Source organism: Macaca nemestrina, chromosome 20 (assembly GCF_043159975.1).
Source record: "Macaca nemestrina isolate mMacNem1 chromosome 20, mMacNem.hap1, whole genome shotgun sequence".
Taxonomy (NCBI): Eukaryota; Metazoa; Chordata; class Mammalia; order Primates; family Cercopithecidae; genus Macaca; species Macaca nemestrina.
In genome coordinates, this window is record NC_092144.1 from 1,300,174 (window position 1) to 1,324,937 (window position 24,764).

The window sequence follows — 24,764 nt, forward strand, 5'->3', positions numbered from 1 at the left end:
TCAGTGATTAGGGACAGAGGAGACAGGGCTCCCAGGGCTGGCCCTGTTCACATGTGGGAAGCTGAACGGAGCCAGGCCAGCTGCCCTCATAGTGGCTCCGTCCTCTGCCCACATCTGGATTTGACTCCTAGCAGCCACCAGCTGACCTCAGAAACAGCCCAAGTCCCACCCGTGCCTGTGTGTCCCTCCATGGCCCCTCCAGGCCAGCCCAGGCTGCTGCATTCTCCACCACATGCCGCCCCACACTCCAGCCTCAGCTCAGCGGACCTAGTGCCTCCCCGGGGAACCTGGGCCCCTCTGTAGTCTGCACCAAGGGCCCTCGGAGGTGACATTTGCACCCCTCACCGCCAGCGCCCAGTTCTGGGGCCCCAGGGAGGGCCGGGGCTGCCTGCTGTGGTTCTTGTCTCTGCAGCATTTCAGGAGCCCTGGATTGAGGCTGGCAAGACCTGGCTCTGCCCCATTCAAGAGCAGCAAACACAGCTCCTCCTGCCCTGGGCAGCCAACTCCAGACCTGACTCCAGAACTGACTCCAGACCTGGTGTGCTGCCCCCGTCCCGTGCTCCAGGACCCATGGGGAACCACAGAGCCACAGGGATTTGCCCGCCTGCGCCACCAGAGTCAACCCTGACCAGGCCCACCCAGCCCCCGCTCCCTGTGAGGGCCCCATGAGACACCCAGAGCCCCTCCACCTGAGGCTTCTCTAGAGGACAGCCAGGGGGCCCTATCCCAGGGGCAGAAGGAGGGGGATGCAGCCCTCCCGACAGCCAATGCCACTGTCACTAAGGGCCGGATCCGGGCTAAGCCCGAGTCCCCCACTCCGCTTGGGTCCCCCAGCCTATGCACAGGGAGCTGCTCCCAGCCCCAAGTCCTAAATCTCTGTCTCGGAACCTTCCGGCAGATTCCCTCTCGCTGACAGAAGAGACGGACGGGGCGGGATGGGGATTTTTGAGAGCCTGGCGGCCTCGGACTCCAGGGTGAGATTCCAGCTGCTCCGGCAGGTGGCCCGGCCGTCCTGAATGGGGGTCCCACCTCCCGGACCCCTGCCCCCAAGGGCCTCGCCCACCCTGGGAGGGGAGTGTTACCTTGTTCAGAGCCTCGAACTGCAGCCAGAACTGCAGCTGGGACATGGTCCCGGCGCTCGGGGGTCCGGGGGTCCCCCTGGAAGCGCCGCCCGGGAGCGGCTCCCTCATGACCGCGGCGGCAGCCCCAGCATTGGGTCGGCCGGGTGGGACGGGGGCGGCTCTCCGCCCGGCTGCATTTGCATGTCGGTTTAGTCACGGCCGCCGGCGCCTACTTCCTCTGAGGCCGGGGCTGACTTTCAGGAAATGATGCCGGCCCTGAAAGTCAGGGCAATTACTGGCAGCGCGAGGAGAATTACTGTACGGGGCGGGGCGGGTCTGCCCCGGGCGCTGTCAACACGCACCCCCACCCGGCCCCGCCTCAGGGCCAGCCTCCTTTGGGGCACTGGGGGACGTGCAGAGTGCCCAGGTGGGCATGTTTCCCCAGACTGCAGAGAGCTGGGTTCCGTTCCACGGGGACGCTGCTGTTCCTGGTGCCCCCAAATCACAGGCAGGGAAACTGAGGCCTGGATGGCCCCTTCATCCATGCCATGGCCCCTCAGGCCAGGCCTGAATCCCCACCCTTCACCCAGTGCCCCACCCATGCCGAGCCCACCTCTTGCCCTGCTGCGCACCCCCTGGGGCTCTCCCCACCCCACCTCTGCAGACTGAGGTCCCTGAGAGGTCCCTAAGAAGCCCCTGCCGCGGAAGCAAAGTCCCCTCCCTGCTCTTTCCCTGCTGTCTGTGCCCAGGGGGTTCAGCGGGCCCTGTGGCCTCCCCTGACCTGGGGCTGGCATTGGGAGAGCTGAGCGTGGGCCCCTCCTCTCCAGGCTCTGGCCAGGCCCAGCCTCGGCCCCCTTGGCACAGCGGCGCGGGAACAAGTGGTAGGATCCTGGGAAAAGCACGTTCTTGCTTTGGTAGGAAACCAAGCGGCAATGATGCACTTGCCGGGGCAACCCTGGGCCGTGAACCCGCCAGCGGCCCGGCCACACTCTCGCCCGCACCGTGGGGACCTGGCCCCCGCATCACAGGGGCCCAGACACCGCGGGGCACACACTGATGGGCCCCCACGCTGAGCCACAGGCGGTCACTCTCGGTGTCCTTGGAGGAGCTGGGGGGGCCCCAGGGCCAGAGGGGATGGGAGCACGGCCAGGCTGTGGAGAAGACGGGCCCCATCTGCCTGCGCTCAGCGACTGACGCGGCAGCGGCTGCATTTCCCACGGGACTGTGGCCGAGACCGTGCAGGCGGCCACGGCTCCTCCTCTGTGAGGGAGGAAGGGCAGGGGCCCCGGGGGAGAAGGAAACTGCACCCCGAGAGGCCGGGGGAGCCCGTGGCTGGGCCGGAGGGGTCGGGACAGTTCTGGGCTCGTGGGACCCTGGCCAGGGCTCTGAGGGGAGCGTGGGACCGAGGCCTCAAACCCTGCGCACTCCGCCCCCTCGGGCTCCCCCTGTTCTAGACCCTGAGGCCCTGCGCCAGCCTGTGGGGGCCGTGACCACGCACCAGCAGCAGCGGAGGCTGGCGCAGACCGCCGTCCACACCCCCTGCCGCAAACCATCACCTCCTGGAAGCTGGGTGACAACACGAGTCCGTACAGCTGGAGCGAGGGGCCGCCAATGGAAAACAACCAATGAAAAACAAACTCATGGAGCCGCTCAACCCAGCAGCCAATCACAGCCACCGCTCAACCCAGCAGCCAATCACAGCCACCGCTCAACACAGCAGCCAATCACAGCCACCGCTCAACCCAGCAGCCAATCACAGCCACCGCTCAACACAGCAGCCAATCACAGCCACCGCTCAACACAGCAGCCAATCACAGCCACCGCTCAACCCAGCAGCCAATCACAGCCACCGCTCAACCCAGCAGTCAATCACAGCCACCACTCAACACAGCAGCCAATCACAGCCACCACTCAACACAGCAGCCAATCACAGCCACCGCTCAACACAGCAGCCAATCACAGCCACCCCAGAGGCCGCTCCACACCAGCTCCACACAAAAAGCCCACAACCACAAGTGCTGCTCAGGACACCCGGCAGCCGCTTGGGAACTGTCCTGCAGCTCCTCAAAGAGGCGCTATAACCAGCAGCTGCACTCCCAGGTGCCATCGAGGAGGACCCACAGCTCACGGGTGGACGCACAGCTCACAGGACCCACAGCTCACAGGACCCACAGCTCACAGGTGGACCTACACAGCTCACAGGACCCACAGCCCACAGGTGGACCCACAGCTCACAGGACCCACGGCTCACAGGTGGACCCACAGCTCACAGGACCCACGGCTCACAGGTGGACCCACAGCTCACAGGTGGACCCACAGCCCACGGGTGGACCCACAGCTCACAGGACCCACAGCCCACGGGTGGACCCACAGCTCACAGGTGGACCCACAGCCCACGGGTGGACCCACAGCTCACAGGACCCACAGCCCACGGGTGGACCCACAGCTCACGGGTGGACCCACAGCTCACAGGTGGACCCACAGCTCACAAGACCCACAGCCCACGGGTGGACCCACAGCTCATGGTGGACCCACAGCCACAGGACCCAGAGCCCACGGGTGGACCCACAGCTCATGGTGGACCCACAGCTCACAGGACCCACAGCCCACGGGTGGACCCACAGCTCATGGTGGACCCACAGCCACAGGACCCACAGCTCACAGGTGGACCCACAGCTCACAGGACCCCCAGCTCATGGGTGGACCCACAGCCCACGGTGGACCCACAGCCCACGGGTGGACCCACAGCCCACGGGTGGACCCACAGCTCACAGTGGACCCACAGCCCACGGGTGGACCCACAGCTCACGGTGGACCCACAGCCCACGGGTGGACCCACAGCTCACGGTGGACCCACAGCCCACGGGTGGACCCACAGCTCACGGGTGGACCCACAGCCACAAGACCCACAGCCCACGGGTGGACCCACAGCTCACGGGTGGACCCACAGCTCACGGTGGACCCACAGCCCACAGGTGGACCCACAGCTCACGGGTGGACCCACAGCTCACGGGTGGACCCACAGCCACAAGACCCACAGCCCACGGGTGGACCCACAGCTCACAGGACCCACAGCTCACGGGTGGACCCACAGTTCATGGGTGGACCCACAGCTCACGACAGCCTGGCTCCCACAGCGCGGTCACCCACGGAGGAACAGGGTCAGCACAGTGAGGCCATCCACGCACTGGAACACAACCCAGCCATGAAAAGGAGCAAGGCTCTGACCCAGGCCACAGCACGGATGCACCTTGAGGATGTCACACTCAGTGAGAGACGCCAAACACAGAAGGCCACACAGCGTGTGAGGCTATTTCTATGAAATGTCCTGTCCTGGACAGGAATCCACACAGACAGGAAAAGCATTTGGGTTACCAGGGGATGGGGATGGGCCGGGAGTGAGAGCTGATGGGAATGGGGCTTCCTGTGGGGTGATGGAATGTTCTGGAACTAGACAGAGGTGGTGGTTGCACAACTCTGTGAATATGCTTTTTTAAAGTGTGGATTTGGGCCAGGCGCAGTGGCTTACGCCTGTAATCCCAGCACTTTGGGAGGCCAAGGTGGGCGGATCACGAGGTCCGGAGTTCGAGACCAGCCTGGCCAGCATGGTGAAACCCCGTGTCTACTAAAAATGCAAAAATTAGCCAGGCGTGGTGGCGTGCACCTGTAATCCCAGCTACTCGGGAGGCTGGGGCAGGATAATTGCTTAAACCCGGAGACAGAGGTTACAGTGAGCTGAAATCGCGCCACTGCACTCCAGCCTGGGCAACAGAGCAAGACTGTCTCAAAAAAAAAAAAAAAAAAAGGTGGATTTGGCCAAGTGTGGTGGCTCACACCTGCCATCCCAGTGCTTTGGGAAGCTGAGGTAAGTGAATAGCTTGAGTCCAAGAGTTCAAGACCAGCCCGGGCAACACAGTGAGATCCCATCTCCACAAAAAATACAAAAACCAGCTGGGCATGGTGGCAGGCACCTGTGGTCCCAGCTGCTCAGGAGGCCATGGCAGGACAATCACTTGAGCTAGGGAGGTGGAGGCTGCAGTAAGCTATGATCACACCACTGCACTCCAGCCTGGGCAACAGAGCAAAACACTGACTCAGATAAATAAAGTGGATTTTATGGTATGTAAATTTTGTCTCAGTTTTTAAAAGACCTGGAAAGCAATGAAACAGGAAGAACGAGCATAGACTCAGACTTGCTCCCCAGGCCCCAATGTGACAGCGCAGGCCGGGGTCCTTGGAGCAGGTCAGGCTGAGGATATGGCGCACTGCGTGGGGACCTGCTGGGCATTACCTCCACCCACCTCCGGGACCCCGCGTCCGGCCCTGGGCTCCCATTGCCTGGTCTCTCCCTCCGCCTCTGTCCAGGGTGCACCCCTCACTGACCAGTCCCGTGGCAAGGCTGACCGAGGGCTCCGTGTAAGCCTGGCTGAGTGCCCGCTACCCCAGCCCTCACAAGAACCCTGCACTGCAGGTGATGCGGCCCTCCGTTACAGTGAGGGAAAGAGGCAGCGGGGATGGGAGGGGGCTGGGGAGCAGACAGAGAAGCGGCTTCCAGGTGGTCGTGGCACAGGTGGCACTTCCTGGACACTGCCAGTCTCTGGTGGCTGGGAGAAGGGCCCCCTCAGCAGGCCTGGTCACTACAGTGCCCCGTGCAGAGCCGAACTGTATCCTCAAAATGGTGTGATCATGTCCTGGTCCCTGGAAGCTGTGTGTGTGGCCTTATTTGGGAATCCGATCCTCGCAGATGTGAGTGGTTAAAAAAAAAAAAAGGCTGCACTGGCCGAGGGGGTGATCCATGTCTGGTATCTTCATACAAAGGAGACACAGTCCCGGGGAGGAGGCCATGGGACACAGAGGCAGAGATCCCAGCCGTGTGGCCACAGCCAGGGGATGCCCAGATCCCCCAGATGCTGGAGAGGTGGGAAGGAGCATGGCCCTGTCCGCACCTTGACGTTGGACTTCCGGGCTCCAGGGCTGGGAGGGGACAGAGTCCTGGCCTTTGAAGCTGTGTGTGCTGCTTCCTCACAGCAGTCCTGGGAGGCTGGCACGGCTCCCCAGGAAACTGGGCTCCCTTCTCTCAGGCTCCCGGCCAGGTGCCTGGTGTGGGCTCTGGGGCTGCCGCCTCAGTGCCTCCTGGCACTGCAGCTGGGCAGGGCCGAACCCTGGCACAAAAAAAAAAAAGGACTCGGCTTCCTGCTGAGTCTCCCTCTCTAAAGCTGTCTGTGGGCGGCTCTGCCGGCCCCTCCTGCACCTGCCGGGCCCTGGGTGGAGGCTCCTCCTCCCAGGGGATGTGGCCTCAGCACAGACCAGGGGACAGAGGTGGCTCTTCTTGGCCTTGGCTGGGTGTGAACCAAAGGCTTCCTGTAAGAAATCCCTCTCTCCCTCTCCCTCCCTCTCTCCCCCATCTCTCTCGGTCTCTTTTTTGCCCAATGCCAGTAACTGGGGGGGCTCCGTGGTGCCGGGTGGGCTGAGGCCTCCGACCCCTGCTAAAATGCATCTGCGGAACAGTCAATGCCGCCTGCCTTCCTGCCTGAAAGCAGCCGGTGTGCAAAGCGCTTTTCTGAGCCGTGAGCTCATCCCAAGCTTCCCAGAAGCCCCCGGGCTGCCAGGCAGAGAGCGTTGTTACCGGACGGCCGCGTTCCCAAGGGTCCCTGCAGCCCCACGGGGAACCGGGGTGGATGCCCGCCACGTGAAGGTGTCCTCACAGGACAGGTGGTGGGCAGGGGGGCAGCGCCTGGGGAACGGGGATGGGCAGGGGGCACTGAGAGCCCCAGGAGCCCAGCAGAGATGCGAGGGGCCTGGGTGATGTTGGGAGGGTCAAGGAGCACCCCCACCCCAGGAACAGGCGGCAAGGGATGGGCGAGGGGCAGTGAGGCGGGTGAGCAGGACCTGGGGAATGGCCTGTGCAGGGCACAAGCCGGGGGAGGCTCGGGCTGGGGTGCAGTGGGGAAGAGCCTAGAAGAGGCGCCAGGGGCTGCCCTGGGGGATGCTCACCCCACGCAGGAACAGGCACCGGAGAGCCTGGGGGCAGAGCCGCGACACGGGGCTGGGCCTGGAGCAGGGGACCCACGGGAGGCTCCGGGCGCAGAGCGTGGGCTGCAGCACCGAGGGCCCCTCATCCTCGAGCAGGACCCCAGCCAGACCCAGTCATTCCTGGAACACACACACGGACCTGCATATGGGTGCTGCTAACAGCGATTCACAATGTCAATCCACACCTACTCCTGGGCATGAGCCCGAGAAACGAAAACCTGTCCACACGGAGGTTTGCACACGTGCTCACGGCAGCACAACTCACGACGGCCACGGGTGGAAGCAGCACAAGTGTCCATCACGGACAGACACAGTGGGCCCTCCACGCGTCCATCACGGACAGACACAGTGGGCCCTCCACGCATCCATCACACGCAGACACAGTGGGCCCTCCACGCGTCCATCACGGACAGACACGGTGGGCCCTCTGCGAGTCCCTCACGGACAGACACGGTGGGCCCTCCACGCGTCCATCACACGCAGACACGGTGGGCCCTCTGCGAGTCCCTCACGGACAGACACGGTGGGGCCCATTCATGTGCCGGAACACGGCTCAGCCATAATCAGGAGCCAGGCTCTGACCCAGCCACAGCTCAGATGTACCTTGAGGACGTCACGCGCAGTGAGAGACGCCAGACGCAGGAGGCCACGCAGCGTGTGATCCCATTTCTATGAAATGTGCAGGACAGGCTGAGCCACAGAGACAGGAAGGGAACGTGTGGGCGCCGGGTCTGGGGAGGGACAGGGAGTAATGGCTGACGGGGACGGGGCCTTCTCTAGGGAGACAACGATCTGGAATTAGAATTACAGGATGATGGCTGAATGGCTCTGGACTTCACAACAGCCACAGCATCGTTCACTTAGAAATGGGGACTTTTGGCCGGGCGCGGTGGCTCAAGCCTGTAATCCCAGCACTTTGGGAGGCCGAGACGGGCGGATCATGAGGTCAGGAGATCGAGACCATCCTGGCTAACATGGTGAAACCCCGTCTCTACTAAAAATACAAGAAAATTAGCCGGGCGAGGTGGCGGACGGGCGCCTGTAGTCCCAGCTACTTGGGAGGCTGAGGCAGGAGAATGGCATGAACCCGGGGGGGCGGAGCTTGCAGTGAGCCGAGATCGCGCCACTGCACTCCAGCCTGGGGCACAGAGCAAGACTCCGTCTCAAAAAAAAAAAAAAAAAAAAAAAAGAAATGGGGACTTTTCTGTAACGTGAATTGAGTCTCAACTGAAAATAAAAAAGGGGCGGCGTGCAGTGGTTCACACCTGTAATCCCAGCACTTTGGGAGGCTGAGGTGGGCAGATCACCTGAGGTCAGGAGTTTGAGACCAGCCTGGCCAACATGGTGAAACCCCGTCTCTACTAAAACTACAAAAATTAGGCAGGCATGGTGTCACGTGCCTGTAATCCCAGCTACTTGGGAGGCTGAGGCTGGAGAATCGCTTGAACCCAGGAAGCGGAGGTTGCAGTGAGCTGAGATAGATCACGCCATTGCACTCCAGCTTAGGCACCAAAAGCAAAACATCATCTCAAAAACAACAACAACAACAAAATGAGAGAGAGAGAGAGAGACAAATAAAGAAAGAAAGAAAGAGGCCAGGCGCGGTGGCTCAAGCCTGTAATCCCAGCACTTTGGGAGGCCGAGGCGGGTGGATCATGAGGTCAGGAGATCAAGACCATCCTGGCTAACACGGTGAAACCCCGTGTCCACTAAAAATACAAAAAAATTAGCCAGGCATGGTGGCGGGCGCCTGTAGTCCCAGCTACTTGGGAGGCTGAGGCAGGAGAATGGCGTGAACCCGGGAGGCGGAGCTTGCAGTGAGCCGTGATTGCGCCACCGCACTCCAGCCTGGGCGACAGAGCGAGACTCCGTCTCAAAAAAAGAAAGAAAGAAAGAAAGAAAGAAAGTAAAGAAGGAATGCAGGCTGGGTGCGGTGGCTCACGCCTGTAATCCCAGCACTTTGGGAGGCTGAGGCAGGTGGATCATGAGGTCAGGAGATCGAGACCAGCCTGGCTAACATGGTGAAACCCCGTGTCCACTAAAAAACACAAAACATTAGCTGGGAGTGGTGGCGGGCGCCTGTAGTCCCAGCTACTCGGGAAGCTAAGGCAGGAGAATGGCATGAACCCGGGGGGCAGAGGTTGCAGTGAGCCGGGATCACACCACTGCACCCCAGCCTGGGCGACAGAATGAGACTCCATCTCAAAAAAAAAAGGAAAGAATGCAGAGCCATGTGTCCACAGAACCACAGCCCACCTGCAAAACGCGGCGGGAGGCCCCACCAGGACACACAGGGCTGAGCCATCACCCACCAGGGACGTCGGGCCTGAGGACTTCGCGCCGACATGGAGATGGAAAGGCTGAGCAGAAGTGAGGGGGGCCCTTCCTCTGAGTGGGGTGGCTGGAGGGCCAGGCAAGGCACACGTGACATCCCGTGAGCTCCGCGGCCCACAGGGGATGCCGGCAGCACGGGAAACAGCAGCGGCACCTGGCTCAGCGTGAGCCCCAGGGGCGGGGGTGGGGAGCAGGTGGAGAGCGGGGAGGGGGTAGGGGTCCCACACAGCTCTGGCTGTCAGCAAGAGAAGGCACACGGAACACAGATGGACACAGCAGGGATGCCCGCAGGCAGGACCCACAGGTGGAGGCTGCTGACCCCGCCCCAGGCAGGACCAGCCTCTGCACAGCCTTGAGTCCTCCCCCAGGCTGGGAGAAACAGGAACCAGATGGTGAAGGAACTCCATCCTGGCCAAGCGGCCAAAGTTACCACGATCGGCACAATACACGCAACGCCAGGCACTCTGATCCATGCCGTGGTACGTACGGTGCTGTCTGTGGGATTCCTCCATCCAGTCAGGAGACAACCCCAGACAAAACCAATGGAGAGGCACCCTGGGGGAGAGGCACCCTGGGGGAGACGCACCCTGGGGGAGACGCACCCTGGGGGAGACGCACCCTGGGGGAGACGCACCGTGGGGGAGACGCACCCTGGGGGAGAGGCACCCTGGGGGAGACGCACCCTGGGGGAGACGCACCCTGGGGGAGACCCACTGTGGGGGAGACCCACCCTGGGGTAGACCCACCGTGGGGGAGATGCACCCTGGGGGAGATGCACTCTGGAAAAGTGCCTCTTTGGGGGAAGTGCGGAGGCTGCCGACACCCCAGGTCCAGCCCAGTCACCGGCGCTGTGCAAGGTCAGTGTCCGCTCCACAGCCAGGCTTCTGTGAGACAGTGACACTTGGGGGCCGGGTGGGGGCTGTTCCAGAGCTCTTAGTTCTTGCAACTTTTTTGTAATTTTTTTTTTTTTTGACACGGAGTCACACCGTGTCACCCAGGCTGGAGTGCCGTGGCGCGATCTCAGCTCCCTGCAACCTCTGCCTCCCGAGATCAGGGAATTCTCCTGCCTCAGCCTCCCAAGTAGCTGGAATTACAGGTGCCTGCCACCACGCTCGGCTAGTTTTTGTATTTTTAGTAGAGACGGGGTTTAGCCATGTTGGCCAGGATGGTCTCGAACTCCTAACTTCAGTTAATCTGCCCACCTTGACTTCATAAAGTGCTAGGATTACAAGCGTGAACTACTGTGCCCGGCCTCTAAATCTAATTTTTAATTTTGTATAGAGATGAGATCTCACTATGTTGCCCAATCTGGATCCATGCGCCCATCACAGACAAACACAGTGGGGCCTCCACGTGTCCATCACAGACAAAAACAGCGGGGCCCTCCCACGCATCCATCACGGACACACGGACACATGGACACACGGACACACACAACAGGCCTTCTACTGGGAACTCCCAGGCTCAAGCGATCCTCAGGCCTCAGCCTCCCAAGTAGCTGGGACTACAGGCTTGCACCACCATGCCCGACTAATGTTTTTCTCTTTTTTTTTTTTTCCTGAGATGGAGTCTTGCTCTGCAGCCCTGGCTGCAGTAGAGTGACTCGTACTTGGCTCACTGCAACCTCCTGCTCCTGGGTTCAAGTAATTCTCCTGCCTCAGTCTCCTGAGTAGCTGGTATTACAGGCACATGCCACCATGCCCGGCTGTTTTATATATATTTTTAGTAAAGACAGGGTTTCAACTTATTGGTCAGGCTGGTCTCAAACTCCTTACCTCATGATCCGTCTGCCTCGGCCTCCCAAAGTGCTGGGATTACAGGCATGAGCCACTGCGCCCAGCTATTTTTTTCTATTTTTAATACAAATAGGGTCTCACCATGCTGTGCAGCCTGGTCTCAAACCCCTGGGCTCAAGCAGTCCTCCCGCCTCGGCCTCCCAAAGTGCTGGGATCACAGGCTGAGCCACTGAGCCCAGCCCTGACTCAAACGTGATCTCCTGCATTCCCAGGGGCAGAATCTCCCAGGCACAGTGGCCCTGCTCAGGGTCTGTGAAGACCGCCAGGGGAGCCACCATCAACCCGCCCCTCAATGACCTCCCTCCCCACGATCAACCCACATATCAAAGGCCTCCCTCTCCAGGATCAACTCTCCCCTCAATGATCTCCCTCCCCACCATCAACCTGCCCGTCAATGGCCTCCCTTCCCAGGATCAACCCTCCCCTCAATGACCTCCATCCCCATGATCAACCTACATCTCAACAGCCTCCCTCCTCACGATCCACACACCCCTCAATGACCGACCTCCTCATGATCCACACACCCCTCAATGACCTCCCTGTCCATGATCAACCCTCCCCTCAATGACCTCCCTCCCCACCATCAACCCACCCCTCAATGACCTCCCTCCCCATGATCAACCTGCCCCTCAATGGCCTCCCTCCCCAGGCCTTGAGGGCTCTCCAGCAGAACCAACAGTGCTGCAGAGTCCACTGGCCCCAGGGAACTGCCCAGGTGCATGGCTCTTCTGCTTTCTCTTGTTGCTTTGGCTGCCAGGAAACTCAGGGCTCAGGTGTATTCATAGTTACCAGCTAGGTCACCTGAGGTCGGGAGTTCGAGACCAGCCTGGCCAACATGGTGAGACCTTGTCTCTACTAAAAATACAAAAATTAGCCAGGCATGGTGGCGGGTGCCTGTAATCCCAGCCTCTCAGGAAAATGAGGCAGCAGAATGGCTCAAACTCGGGAGGCAGAGGTTGCAGTGAGCGGAGATCACATCACTGCACTCCAGCCTGAGTGACAGAGCAAGACTCTGTCTCAAAAAAAAAAAAAAAAAGGCCAGGCACGGTGGTTCATGGCTGTAATCCCAGCACTTTGGGAGGCTGAGAGGGAGGGGTAGATCACCTGAGGTCTGGAGTTCAAGACCAGCCTAGCCAACATGGCGAAACCTCGTCTCTACTAAAAATATAAAAATTAGCTGGGCGTGGTGGCACATACCTGTAATCCCAGTTACTTGGGAGGCTGAGGCAGGAGAATAGCTTGAACCCAGGAGGCGGAGATTGCAGTGAGCCGAGATGGCGCCACTGTACTCCAGCCTGGGTGACAGAGCAAGGCTCCGTCTCCAAAAAAAAAAAAAAAAAAAAAATGTAGTGACCAGCTGGCTCGTTATGGCCTGTGGGGTTTCACATCCACCCTCACCCCTAGTCCAGCAAGAGGTTCTCCCTACCAATCCCTTGTGGTTAATACAATAGCAAGAAACACCTGCAGGGAATGCACCTGTGCCACAGACCACGATGGCTTCGAATGGGGCCTTCATTTACCCTCACTCCCGTGAAAAGCTACTGTCAACCTCATGGCTCCAACAAGCTGAATGTGGTGGCTCACGCCTGTAATCCCCGTGCTTTGGAAGGCCCAGGCAGGAGAATCGCTTGAGCCCAGAAGTTTGAGACTAGCCTGGGCAACACAGTGAGACCTCATTTCCACAAAACACACAAAATTAGCTGGGTGTGGTGGTGCGTGCCTGTGGCCCCAGCTACTGGGGAAGCTGAGGTGGGAGCATCGCTTGAGCCCAGGAGGTGGAGGCTGCAGTGAGCCGAGATTGCACCGCTGCACTCCAGCCTGGGCGACAGAGCCAGACCCTGTCTCTAAAAATAAAAACTAAAAAAATATATAAATGAAACACACGCTTATCCTCTCATAGTCTGGAGGGTAGAATTGTAACATCAAGGGTGGGCAGGGCAGGTCCCTCCTGGGGGCTCCAGGGGGAAAAACCCAGTTCCCGCCCTTTCCCAGTGTCCAGAGGCACCCGCATCCCTTGGCTCGGGGCCCCTTCCTCCCGCTTCACAGCCACAGCGCAGCCTCTTCCCGTCTCTCTCTGGCTCTCACCCTCCCGCCTCCTCTCAGGAGGGCCCTGTGAGGACACTGGGCCTCCAGGTCACCCAGGATGCTCTCCCGTCTCAGGTCCGTCACTCAGTCCCATCTGCAGGTCCCGTCTGCCATGAGAGGCAACACAACGACGGGTCCTGGGGATCAGGATGGGGACGTCCTGGGGGCTGTAACAGTGCAGCCAGCACGGTTTCCTCAGGTCTGAGTCGGGAGCAGAGGCTTCTGCGGCGGGTTGGGCTGCGCTGTGGGGCCACGGTGTGAAGGGCCTCGAATGCCAGGCTCAGGTCTGGACTCCTTCCTGTCTCCGCAGAACCACACGGCCCAGCCCACAGATCTGGGCTGACTCACACCCGTCCCGTTCCACGCTCTGCACCACAGAACCATGCGGCCCGGCCCACAGGCCTAGGCTGACCTGCACCCGTTCCGGCCCACACGGGGCACAGCAGAACCACACGTCCCGTCCCACGCTCGGCACCACAGAACCACGTGGCCCGGTCCACGGGCCTGCGCTGACTCACCCCCGTCCCGCCCCACACTCGGCGCCGCAGGTCAGGTCTCCTCTGAAGGAGCCTCTTCCGCTTTAACAGGGAGATGTGGGTCCAAGCCGCCCCACACGCGGCCTCTGGAGTATGAGGCGGCTGTGGGCAGGGTGGGCAGGGAGCCGGGCGGGCAGCGCTCACAGAACCAACATCTGCCGGATGGATGTCGCATGCTCTGAAGAGGGGTTATGAGCGGCCACAGTCCCCAAATGCACAGCGACCAGCAGGGGTTAGACGCGGAGCAGACAAAGGGAACACAGCGGCCCCGAGGGCTCCGGGCTGAACAGACGAAGCAGCAATTGTTCGGAGGGAGAAGCAGAATTCATGAGACAGAGACAGGGAGACACAGACAGAGAAACAGAGGCAGAGACAAGAGAGGCAGAGAGGGAGAGAGATGGAGGCAGAGAGGGAGACAGAGAGGGAGACAGAGACACAGGCAGAGAGGGAGACAAAGAAACAGAGGTGGAGAGGGAGACAGAGACAGAGAGGGAGTCAGAGAGACAAAGACAGAGAGGGACACAGAGAGACGGGGCAGGGAGGGAGACAGAGACAGAGGCAGAGACAGAGAGACAGAGGCAGAGACAGAGAGACAAAGACAGAGAGGGAGACAGAGAGACAGAGACGGAGAGTGAGACAGAGACAAAGAGAGGGAGACAGAGAGACAGGGGCAGAGAGGGAGACAGAGGTAGAGGGAGAGAAGCAGAGACAGAGGGAAACAGGCAGAGAGAGACTAAGAGAGAGGGAGACAGAGAGAGATTAGGAGCAAGGGGGAGAGGGAGAGGGACAGACAGAGAGAAGAGAGAGACAGAAGGAAGACAGAGAAAGAGGCAGAGAAGGGGTGAAAGAGAAGAAGGGGGAGGGGCAAGGACAGGCTGAGCAGGGGCTGGCAGGAGGGCAGTGGCAGTGAGGAAGGGTCCGCTGCCATCAGACACACCCCGGACTCCTCCCCTGTGTCCTCTGAAGGGTGCGGCATGGACGCTGGTCCTGGACGGGCGCCTCCCCTGCCTCAGTTTCCTCCTGTGTCCGGCTGGCATGGGGCAGCAGCTCGCCACGCCTTGGCCAGGACCAGATCACATGGGGGTCCAGGGCTACTTCGGGTGAGGACAGAGCTCCCGTGTTCACCCTGCTGACCTCGGCTCCCAGAAGAGCAGGGGCGCCCCCTCCCCTGAACACAGCTGGTAGGCCAATTTCCAGGCCACGCACGGGGGGCTCCAGGACAGGAATCCACCCTCTCCCGGTCCCAGAGCCCATGAGTCTGAGGTCAAGGTGTCTGAGGGCCGCGCTCCCTCCCCCGGCTCTGACCCGCCTCTTCCAGCCCTGGGGATCCAGGCGACCCTGACCTGTGGCTACCCCGTCCCCAGCCGCCTCCGGTGTCGCACCAGCTCCCGTCTCTCCCGTCTCAGACTCCTCAGACACACAGGACAACGGTCCTCTGTGTCCCAGCACCAGGACCCTCGTGCTGGATTTCAGGGCTACCTCGTCTCATCTTGATCCTTACCCAGTGGCATCCAAAAAGACCCCTACTTCCCAGGAAGGTCCCCTCGCAGACTCCAGGGTGGAGGCGCACGTGAGACCCAGTCGCCCCAGCACAGACCCAGGGTCCGGCTCAGTTTGCCCCACTCTGCTACGGCCCTGGGTGGGGAGAAGTGGGCCCAGGGTCCACCCGGCGAGCTGTTTGCAGGGCCTGGGTCTGGGTGAGCCCTGGGACCTGAACTGGCTCCATTCTGCTGCAGCTTCTCTCCGGATCTGGCCGGCTTGTGCCCACCCCCCACGAGCTCTGAGGCCCAGGCAGATCTCACATGCCCATTCCACGGGGAAGCGGAGGCTTCGGGGAGGTGAGCACCACGTGACCCTCGCTCCCCAGCAGGCCCTGGGCGTGGTCCGGCCCAGCGCAGCCCCTGGCCCCCGGTCGACACGAGAGGCTGCGGTATCTGAACCGTCCCAGGGAAGCCGATCTCTGTGGCACTGGGTGCTCCAGAGCGGCCGTGAGGAAGGTGGGGCACTGGGAACCCCTTGGGGGAGGCTGTGAGGACGGTGGTAGGGTCGCCTGATGCCACAGTGGGAGGCTGGGAGCCCCCAGTGACCCTGGAGAGAATGAGGTTGAAGGTTCTCTTCCTTTGGTGTGTGAGTTCTGTTTTCAGGTGGGTGTTACGGGGTTGGGACTCCAGCGTGCAGAGTGTCTGGACGCACCCAGAGAGAGGGCCACGGGGGCGGCGCGACGGCTGCCGAGGTCTCTCCCAGCATCACCGTCCCCCCAACTCCCCCTGCGACATTGCCCAGATGCTCACAGGGATCCCAAAGGCCAGGCGGGGCTCACTGCTGACACAAAGGGACAATCACTGGCTCTTCCCCAAAACCAAGCCACATCTCCGGGCTCCCACTGCCCCACCTAAACCCTGTGGCTAGGGGGTGAAGCCAAGGTCGCCGAGTCACGGGCGGATGTGAGCGCGAGAGGTCAGAGGTCGCAGGGCAGCTGGAGAGGTGGCTCAGATTCCACCCTGCCCCCCACAGCGCGGAGAGCTCCTGGGGCTCCTACCTGAGCAAAGTCGCAGGTCTTTGGTGGCAAGCTGGAGGCGGTGGCCACGGGGGCATAGCTGGTGTCCGGGCAGGGCTGGCTGCCGAGGAAGGAGGCGGAGCTCATGAACGGGCTGGAGGGAGAAGGGGAGGGAGACGGGGAAGATGAGAGTGGGCGTGGGGGTGCTGGACCCACTCCCTCAGTAACACAACCGCTCCCCCGTGGCCATAGCCAGAGGCCCCTCGAGGCCCCACTGGAGCGTGCCCAGGCCTGGCAGGACCCACGGCTCCGCTGCACACACGGAGGGGCCTCCAGGGGTCTGGTGGTCAAGCCTGGAGCTGCCCTCCCACCCCCACTGGACACAGCCCGGCCTGGCTCCTCCGGAACGGCCGCCAGGTGGGTGGGGGGGTGTCCAGGGCCACCATCCTGCCCTCCCTGCTCCAACAGCAGGACTCATTCTAAGGGTTCATTCTGGCGTTTCAGAACCTCTGCCTGGCCGTCCCTCCCCCACACACAGGCCCCTTGGCTCACACCTCACTCTTGCCAGGAAGGAGGACAGCGCCACGGGCAGAAACCCAGGATCACCATCCTCCCAGAAAGGCCCAGGTCGGGGCCCCCACCCTCTGTCACCCTGAGGATGGCAGAGGACACAGCAAGGAGAGGGTCCTGGGGACCCCCCACCCAAGGGCACCTCTCTGCAGACTGCAGGAGTAACATGCGGCTGGCGGGGGGCACTGGGCATTGCTGAAGGGAGTCTTCTCTGCCCTTCTCCACTCCGGCCCTCCTGGCCAGCTCCCGTGCTCGGGAGAGGGGTGGCTGCCGTCCCCAGCGCCTCCTTCCCACCCGCCAGGCTCCCCCGGGCTCTCCCTCCAGAAGCTTCTCTCTAGCAGGGCTGGCAGCAGGCCCAGGTCCCTGCCCAGTGGGGAGCCAGAGGGTTTGGGTCTGAGCGGCCTGTGCAGAGCTGCCCCCGGGGCAGGGACCGCCTGGGGGCCACTCTCCTCCTGCACAGAAAGGTTTGCAAACACCGACAGGAAAGAAGCATCCACTCCATTCCCGAGCCACAAACAGCTGCTCCACAATCTCCTGGCGTCTCCCAAGGCTCTGGCTACACCTGCCCCCAGGCCCTTTGCACAGCCTGGGAGCCTGCGCGCCTGGCCAACTCCTACCTCCCCTGCAAAACCCAGCCCAGCTGTTGCCCTCTGTGGGAAAAGTGCCCTTCTGGCTCTCTTCACCCCAGAAAACCTCTCATCCCTTCCCATCCTGGTGTCACCTCCACCCCTCACCCCTTCCCACCCTGGCGTCACCTCCACCCCTCACCCCTTCCCACCCTGGTGTCACCTCCACCCCTCACCCCTTCCCACCCTGGCGTCACCTCCACCCCTCACCCCTTCCCACCCTGGCGTCACCTCCACCCCTCACCCCTTCCCACCCTGGCGTCACCTCCACCCCTCACTCCTTCCCACCCTGGCGTCACCTCCACCCCTCACCCCTTCCCACCCTGGCGTCACCTCCACCCCTCACCCCTTCCCACCCTGGCGTCACCTCTACCCCTCACCCCTTCCCACCCTGGTGTCACCTCCACAGGAGGCCCCCCGGCCCCAGCCCACACCTCCCCGCCCTCTACCAAGCTGGGCTCTCAAGGAGACGGAAGCCATGGATCACAAAACGGTGTTCAACAAACAGTGGTCTCAGCCCGGACCTGGCCCGTGGGGTGGAGCCTTCCAGGACCACGTGCACACCACCCCCCAACCCCTCAACAGGACTTTGAGCCCTCACGCCCTGCACCCAGAACTCCGTTTGTAACTGTGACTTCGGAAGCGAGCAGACCTGGGGGGCTGTGCGGGGAGGACCTCGGTACTCACCGGCTGTCACTGGAGAAGGCAGGGTACGGCGGCAGTGAGAAGGTGTTCCAGTAGGGGCAGTGCAGCATGGCGCTCTGGAAGAGACGGCGGGCATCAGTGAGTGGGAAGCAGAGGGACCTGCGGAGCAGCCTGGCTGAGCCCTCCGGGCAGGGTGAGAGCCCGAGGGGCTAGGGAGCCCCTGCACTCAGGGTCCCGTCCTGCCCCTGCTGAATCTCCTGGGGAGTCATTTAAACGCCCCGTGCCTCAGTTTCCCCACCTGCACCAGACCCCGCCCAAGGCTTGTGGTGTGGTCTGAAGGCGCTGAACCACCCGCGTGAAGGGCTCCACACAGGCCTCGCTCTACCACCAGGCCCGCAGCCCGGGAGTCTGCATCTCACACAAGACCTGGGGGTGCTGCTAGCCCCAGGACCCTGCTTGGAGGCCCCATTCTAGGAAGTGGAGGATCAGACTGTTCGAATGACGGAGACGTGCACCTGCTGCCTGTAGTGCAGGGTGGGCACGGGGCTCCTCGGGCAGGGCCTGGGGCAGGGCCTGGGGCAGGGCCTGGGGCAGGCGAGGGCCTCACACCAGCTCCAGGGCCCTCGGATGTGCTGGTGACACCTGGAAGCTCAGGCTGCTGCGCGGGACAGGGCCCTGACTTCTCAGAACTTGCATGGGGTTGGGGTGCCGGGAGCCTGTTTTGGGAAATGGTGACCAGTGGCCTGGAGGCTCAGCCAGAGGTCAGTGGAGGCGTAAGTGGCTCCAGGTTGGCCGACTCTCTGGTGGGTCTGACTCCAGGCCAGGCTTACAACACCCTCGCCAGGAGCTGATGTCCCCACCCCATGGTTCTCTGGGAAAAGCTCACTGTGCCTGCCCTTGGGAACGAGAGCGGCATGGGGCACACAGCAGGCCCCAAAACCTGAGGATGGGGAGCACATGGGGCGGCAGCAGGCCCAGGGGTGGCAGCAAGCCTGAGGTCAGCACCTGTGGCTTTGGGGGCAGGGCTGTGGACACCTCGTGCCCTGCAGAATGGGCACCCCTCAGCAGGGCCCCCACCTGCACAGGGCCAACCCCAGCTGCAGCAGGGAGACCCTGCCATCACAGACACCCCCGTGGTCACGAGGGAGATGCCACCGGCCGGGGGCACCATCCTGCTTATCCCAGCAGGACCATGGGCCACGGTGGCTTCCAGAGCGGGGGGCGGGGGTTCGCCTGCTGCCCCGAGTCCCCCAATGACCTCTCCCAGGCCCACGCGAGCCCTGCTCCTCCCTGAGGCCCTGATGCAGTTCCCTGGGGCTCGGCCACCTCTGGCCTCTCATTCACCTCATGCTGTCCGGGAACCAGCCCTGACAGCCAGGGGCCGCTTTCTGTACCCTCAGGTGCTGGGTGGGGGATTCCAGGACCCCCGAGAGCCTGAGACGGGCAAAGCCCTCGGGGTGACCGCTGTCCCTATCTATCAGCGAAATAAATCTATCAGCGAAAGCCCACAGCTCCTCCCCTGCACAGAGGCCGGCAGCCTGGGCGTCCTGAGCTCCTGCAAGCTCAGGAGACAAGTGAGAAGGTCCCGAGGTGGTGGCCTGCAGGAAGCAGGGCCACCGGCCCCGGGGGCTCCAGAGCCCGGGTCTCCTGGTCCTTCCCCTCCTCCTGCCCTTTTGGGGAGAGAGAAAGCCAGCCCCGGAGAGAAACAGGAACTTCCCAAGGCCACGTGGCACACCCGGAACATTCTGGAACAGGACTCTGACTCCAGACCAACCCAGCCTCCTGAGATGAGCTGAAGTCCCTGTTTCAGGCACACACGGTGCCTTGGGCCAGGCTGGGCATGGCCACAGCCAGAGAACTGCAGCTGCAGGAGTGCGGCGGGGGGCTGTGGGGTCCCAGGGTGGGAGGACCCAAGGGTCCTCAGCTCACCCAACATGCTCCGCCTGTGCCCAGGCCAGGCTAGGGGCTGGAATAGGGGGGAAGTCATGACTGCCTCTATCCCAACCTCCTCCCACAGCCCGTGGCTCCACTGAGAGCTGCCAATCACAGATACCCTAGTCCCACCCCACAGGGGTGCCATGGGCATGGCAGGCCAATCAGAGCCTTCCCTGGGACCTTCTCTGGCAGCCAGAGGGTGCGGCTTCACCTTTAGAGGGCAGGCCCTAGCACATAATTGGTCCAGAGATGGTCACCTGACCCTGGCCAGCCAATCAGAGCCTGCCTGGGGATTTTCTTTCCTTTCCTTATTTCGAGATGGAGTCTCACTCTGTCACCCAGGCTGAAGTGCAGCAGCACAATCACGACTCACTGCAACCTCTGCCTCCTGAGTTCAAGCGATTCTCCTATCTCAGCCTCCTGCATAGCTGGGATTACAGGTGTCAGCCACCAATCCAGCTAATTTTTGTATTTTTAGTAGAGATGGGATTTCACCATGCTGGCCAGGCTGCTCTCGAACTCCTGACCCCAAGCAATCTGCCCACCTCGGCCTCCCAGAGTGCTGGGATTTCAGGCGTGAGCCATTATGCTGGCTGGTGTATTTTTATTTCTAATTTAATACTCTGGCGCTGGAAGAGGCTGGGCCGTGTGTGTGTGAACTCAGCTGACCCTGCCCAGCAGTGTCCACACTGTATCCGAATGTGACGGAACTCGGAACAGGGAGGGTGGGATGAGCCTCACACGCAGGTTGGGAGGCAAAGCCGGCTGCGCGCATGGGTGTGCCCCGGCCTGAGCCCTGTGGCTGCTGGCCAGTGCCCTCGCCAGGGTCGAGCTCTGCCGCAGGCCCCAACTGTCACCGCTAACACCTTCCCGCTCCCCCTCAGATCCTCGAAGATGGCTCCTCTGTCTCCACATCCCATAATTCGCTTAATTATTTCCCCACTGTGGGGCCTCTGGGGAGATTCCAGTTTCCTGCCGCTATAAATAGTGCCGCTCCGTCTTCCCTCCCTCCTGATCAGTCCCCCGGGTGCGTTTCTGAGATAGAATTCCTGGGTTGGAACAAGCACCTGGCAGGTGTCAGGGGATGGAGCTGTTCCGGCGGGGATGTGGCTTGGCCAAGCCCCTTTATGGTGGCCAAGGAGGCCGACCGACGGCCAGTACTTGAGCTCCACTGGGGCAGCTGTGGGGATCCAGCCTCAACCCCGAGGGGCTCAGGAACTAGTGAGGGGGACAGGAGGGGTCTGGGCCACAAAAGGGACCCTGCTGCGAGAGGGGTGCCCTGGCCCCGGCTCGGAGCCCCCTCTGGGCGGTCAGAACATGGCAGGAGGCTGCCCAGAGCCCTCTGAGGATGGACTGCCGAGGAGTGTCTGTGATGTTTGCCCCACAGGCCAACCTGGGCGTTGGGCTAGGGAGTGCCCAGGAGACCATGGAGTCCCGAAGCAGGTCCTGCTGTTCGACAGGAGAGGGCAGCCCCTCTGTATCCAGGTAGAAAATCCCCAGGCAGGGCCGGGCGCGGGGGCTCATGCCTGTAATCCCAGCATTTTGGGAGGCCGAGGTGGGCGGATCAACTGAGCCCAGGAGTTTGAGAACAGCCTGGCCAACACGGCAAAACCCCATCTCTGCAAGAAAATTTTAAAAATTAGCCAGGCATGGTGGCGCATACCTGTGGTCCCAGCTACTCAGAATGCTGAGGCAGGAGAATCACTTGAGCCCGGGAGGCAGAGGCTGCAGTGAGCCGAGATCGCACCACTGCACTCCAGCCTGGGCGACAGAGCGAGATCCTGTCTTAAAAATGATAAAACTGGCTGGGCACGGTGGCTCAAGCCTGTAATCCCAGCACTTTGGGAGGCCGAGACAGACAGATCACGAGGTCAGGAGATCGAGACCATCCTGGCTAACACGGTGAAACCCCGTCTCTACTAAAAATACAAAAAAACTAGCCGGACGAGGTGGCGGATGCCTGTAGTCCCAGTTACTCGGGAGGCTGAGGCAGGAGAAGGGCGTAAACCCGGGAGGCGAAGCTTGCAGTGAACTGAGATCCGGCCACTGCACTCCAGCCTGGGCGACAGAGCGAGACTCCATCTCAAAAAAAAAAAAAAAAAAAAAGATAAAACTAAAAAAAAATGTATATATATACACACACACATATATATACACACACACACGTGTGTGTATATACACATGTGTATGTATGTGTCTGTATTTATATACGTGTGTATATATCCGTATATATGTGTATATATACACACACACGTATATACATTTTTAATTTAAAAGAAAAAAAAGGTTTTTTTTTTGAGCCAGAGTTTCGCTCCGTCGCTCAAGCTGTCACTCAAGTGCAGTGGCGCAATCTCGGCTCACTGTAGCCTCTGCCTCCCGGGTTCAAGCAATTCTCCTGCCTCAGCCTCCCAAGTAGCTGGGATTACAGACACCTGCCACCACGCCAGGCTAATTTTTTGTATTTTTAGTCGAGATGGGGTTTCACCATGTTGGCCAGGCTGGTCTCAAACTCCTGACCTCAAGTGATCTGCCCCTCTCGGCCTTCCAAAGTGCTGGGATAACAGGCGTGAGCCACCACGCCCGGCCTATTTTTTATTTTTTTGAGATGGAGTCTCACACTTGTCGCCCAGGCTACAAGTGTGAGAGTTCAGTGGTGCAGTCTCCACTCACTGCAGCCTCTGCCTCCTAGATTTAAGTGATTCTCCTGCCTCGGCCTCCTGAGTAGCTGGGATTACAGGCGTCTGGCACCACACCTGGCTAAGTTTGGTATTTTTAGTAAAAGCCAGGTTTCGCTATGTTGGCCAGGCTGGTCTCGAACTCGGGACCTCAGGTGATCTGCCCACCTCCACCTCCCAAAGTGCTGGGACTACAAGCATGAGCCACCGTGCTTGGCCAGAAATACATTGTTTAAGTAATTCCCTCACTGACAGGTTCCTACAAGTGAAGTCGAGCCCCCAGTACAGCTGACGGCAGAGGAACTGGAAGCTCTGCAGGAGACAGACTCGCCTCAGATACGCTTCCTGAAAAGCTGGGGCCATGAGCAGCCTCCCCTTCACATCCCCATGGGGACCCTCTCCGGGGCCCACGGGGGCGGGTGGAGCCCGGCTCTGGGCCAGGAAGGTCAGGTGGAGGTCGCGCCACGTCCTCTGGGGCAGCGTTCTGCACGCCACGACCCTGGGCACTCGGGGCGGGACAAGCGCCCATCAACCCCGTCAGGTGGGCCGGGGCTGGGGGAGGGGCTCACCTGCAGGGGCGGCGGGCTGTACAGGAGGCTGCCCGCCGGCGGGGGTTCATGCTGCGGGTAATCCCTGTCCATGGCGGGCCCCACTGCAAGCATCGGGCGGCAGGCGGGGTGGGGTCCTCGGCCGGGCGGCAGGCAGCGGGGCTCCGGGACCCGGGGCCGCCGGGGTGTCTATCTGGGCTTCTCGCTCCGTGGTGGCGGCGGTGGCGGCGGTATCATGATCTGCAGAGGGAGACGTGGACGTCCTGAGAGTCTGTGGAGAGTGGTGCTCCCCCGGCCTCCTCTCCCTCGGGCATGACCTGCCCCAGCCTGGGCTGCAACTCCTGCTACCCCCTGGGCCAGAACCGAAAGGTGCTCCTTCACCTCCCCACTCATCCCCACCCCACACCAGCAGCGCCACCCAACCCCTCTGTACTGTCCACAGGGCCTTTCCTGGCCTCCTCGGCCCCCAGCCCCGACTACACCAATTAAGGTGGGCCCGACAGGGCTGCCCAGGTCACAGGGCAGCCACAGGACCAGGCACCCCAGCTGTGCGCAGTGGAGCTGTGGGCTGACTCCCCCACACCTGGCTTTGCAACCAGCCGGTCTGAGACTGCAGCAGAGTCCAACCCGGGCCCGGCACCTCTGAACCAGGGGCGCCCAGGCGGCGCTGGACCCAGCCCGATCCCTCAGACGCAGCAGGGCTCCACAGGGGGGTCTCCCAAGGAGAGGGGTCAGGGGCCACGTAGAGCTGGAAAAGCGCCCAGACCTCGTTTCAGGCTAACCACACACCAGTGTCCCCACTGAGAACACTACTGAGCTACAGAGCCGAGCCCCACACCGTCAGACGCCAGGGACAGCTCCCACGTGCCCCACGGCCTCTGGCACACGGCCAGACGCCCGCCAGGCTGAGCCCCCACCAGGCCCTACCCGGTGAGTGCAGGGACCAAGGATGGCCTGTGGTGGCAGGGAAAGCTTTGCAGGCGTCCGCCCAGCGTGCTCACCGCCGAGGGCGGCAGGAAGGGGAGGCGGCGGCCACTCCCGGCCAAGCCCTGGAGTGAAGAAATCTCCGGGACTTCCAGTAATTGCCGTACAGCCACACGCAGGCACTTGTGCAATCCCGTGGGGGAGAGGTACGCCTCTGCCCAGCGCTCCAGAGACAGTGGCTGGGGAGCAGGGGCTGGGCGGGTGGTCGGGACTCCTGTCCCAGAGACCAGATGGAAGCGGTCAGGCACAGTGGGGCCACCCTGCCAGGTCGTCCTGACCGTCTGCGGCCTCTGCCTGCTCCCTGTGGTCAGGACGCCACAACCCACTGCCACCAGAGCTGGGACCCTCGGCGGCCCTTCCAGCTGCCCGCAGGGACCTGCGACGCCCTTGCCAGAAGTGCCCTTTAGGGGAAGGGACAGGCCCGCTGGGATCTGGGGTC

General features: G+C 61.7%; 1 protein-coding gene across 3 annotated transcripts in view; it reads right to left on the reverse strand.

Moving 5' to 3' along the window:
- Positions 1 to 24,764, reverse strand: part of LOC105486298 (strawberry notch homolog 2) — a 68,977-nt gene that overhangs the window by 25,141 nt on the left and 19,072 nt on the right. For 2 of the 3 annotated variants that reach the window (XM_071086905.1, XM_011749121.2), the window contains exons 2-4: positions 23,363 to 23,581; positions 18,226 to 18,299; positions 16,385 to 16,496 (exon numbers count right to left, since the gene is read on the reverse strand). In XM_071086905.1, the coding sequence (XP_070943006.1) occupies positions 16,385 to 16,496; positions 18,226 to 18,299; positions 23,363 to 23,455 (279 nt within the window). In that variant the 5' untranslated portion in view covers positions 23,456 to 23,581. Of the gene's footprint in view, positions 1 to 1,082; positions 1,397 to 16,384; positions 16,497 to 18,225; positions 18,300 to 23,362; positions 23,582 to 24,764 lie in introns of those variants that run through there. The other variant, XM_011749138.3, reaches the window with a different exon arrangement.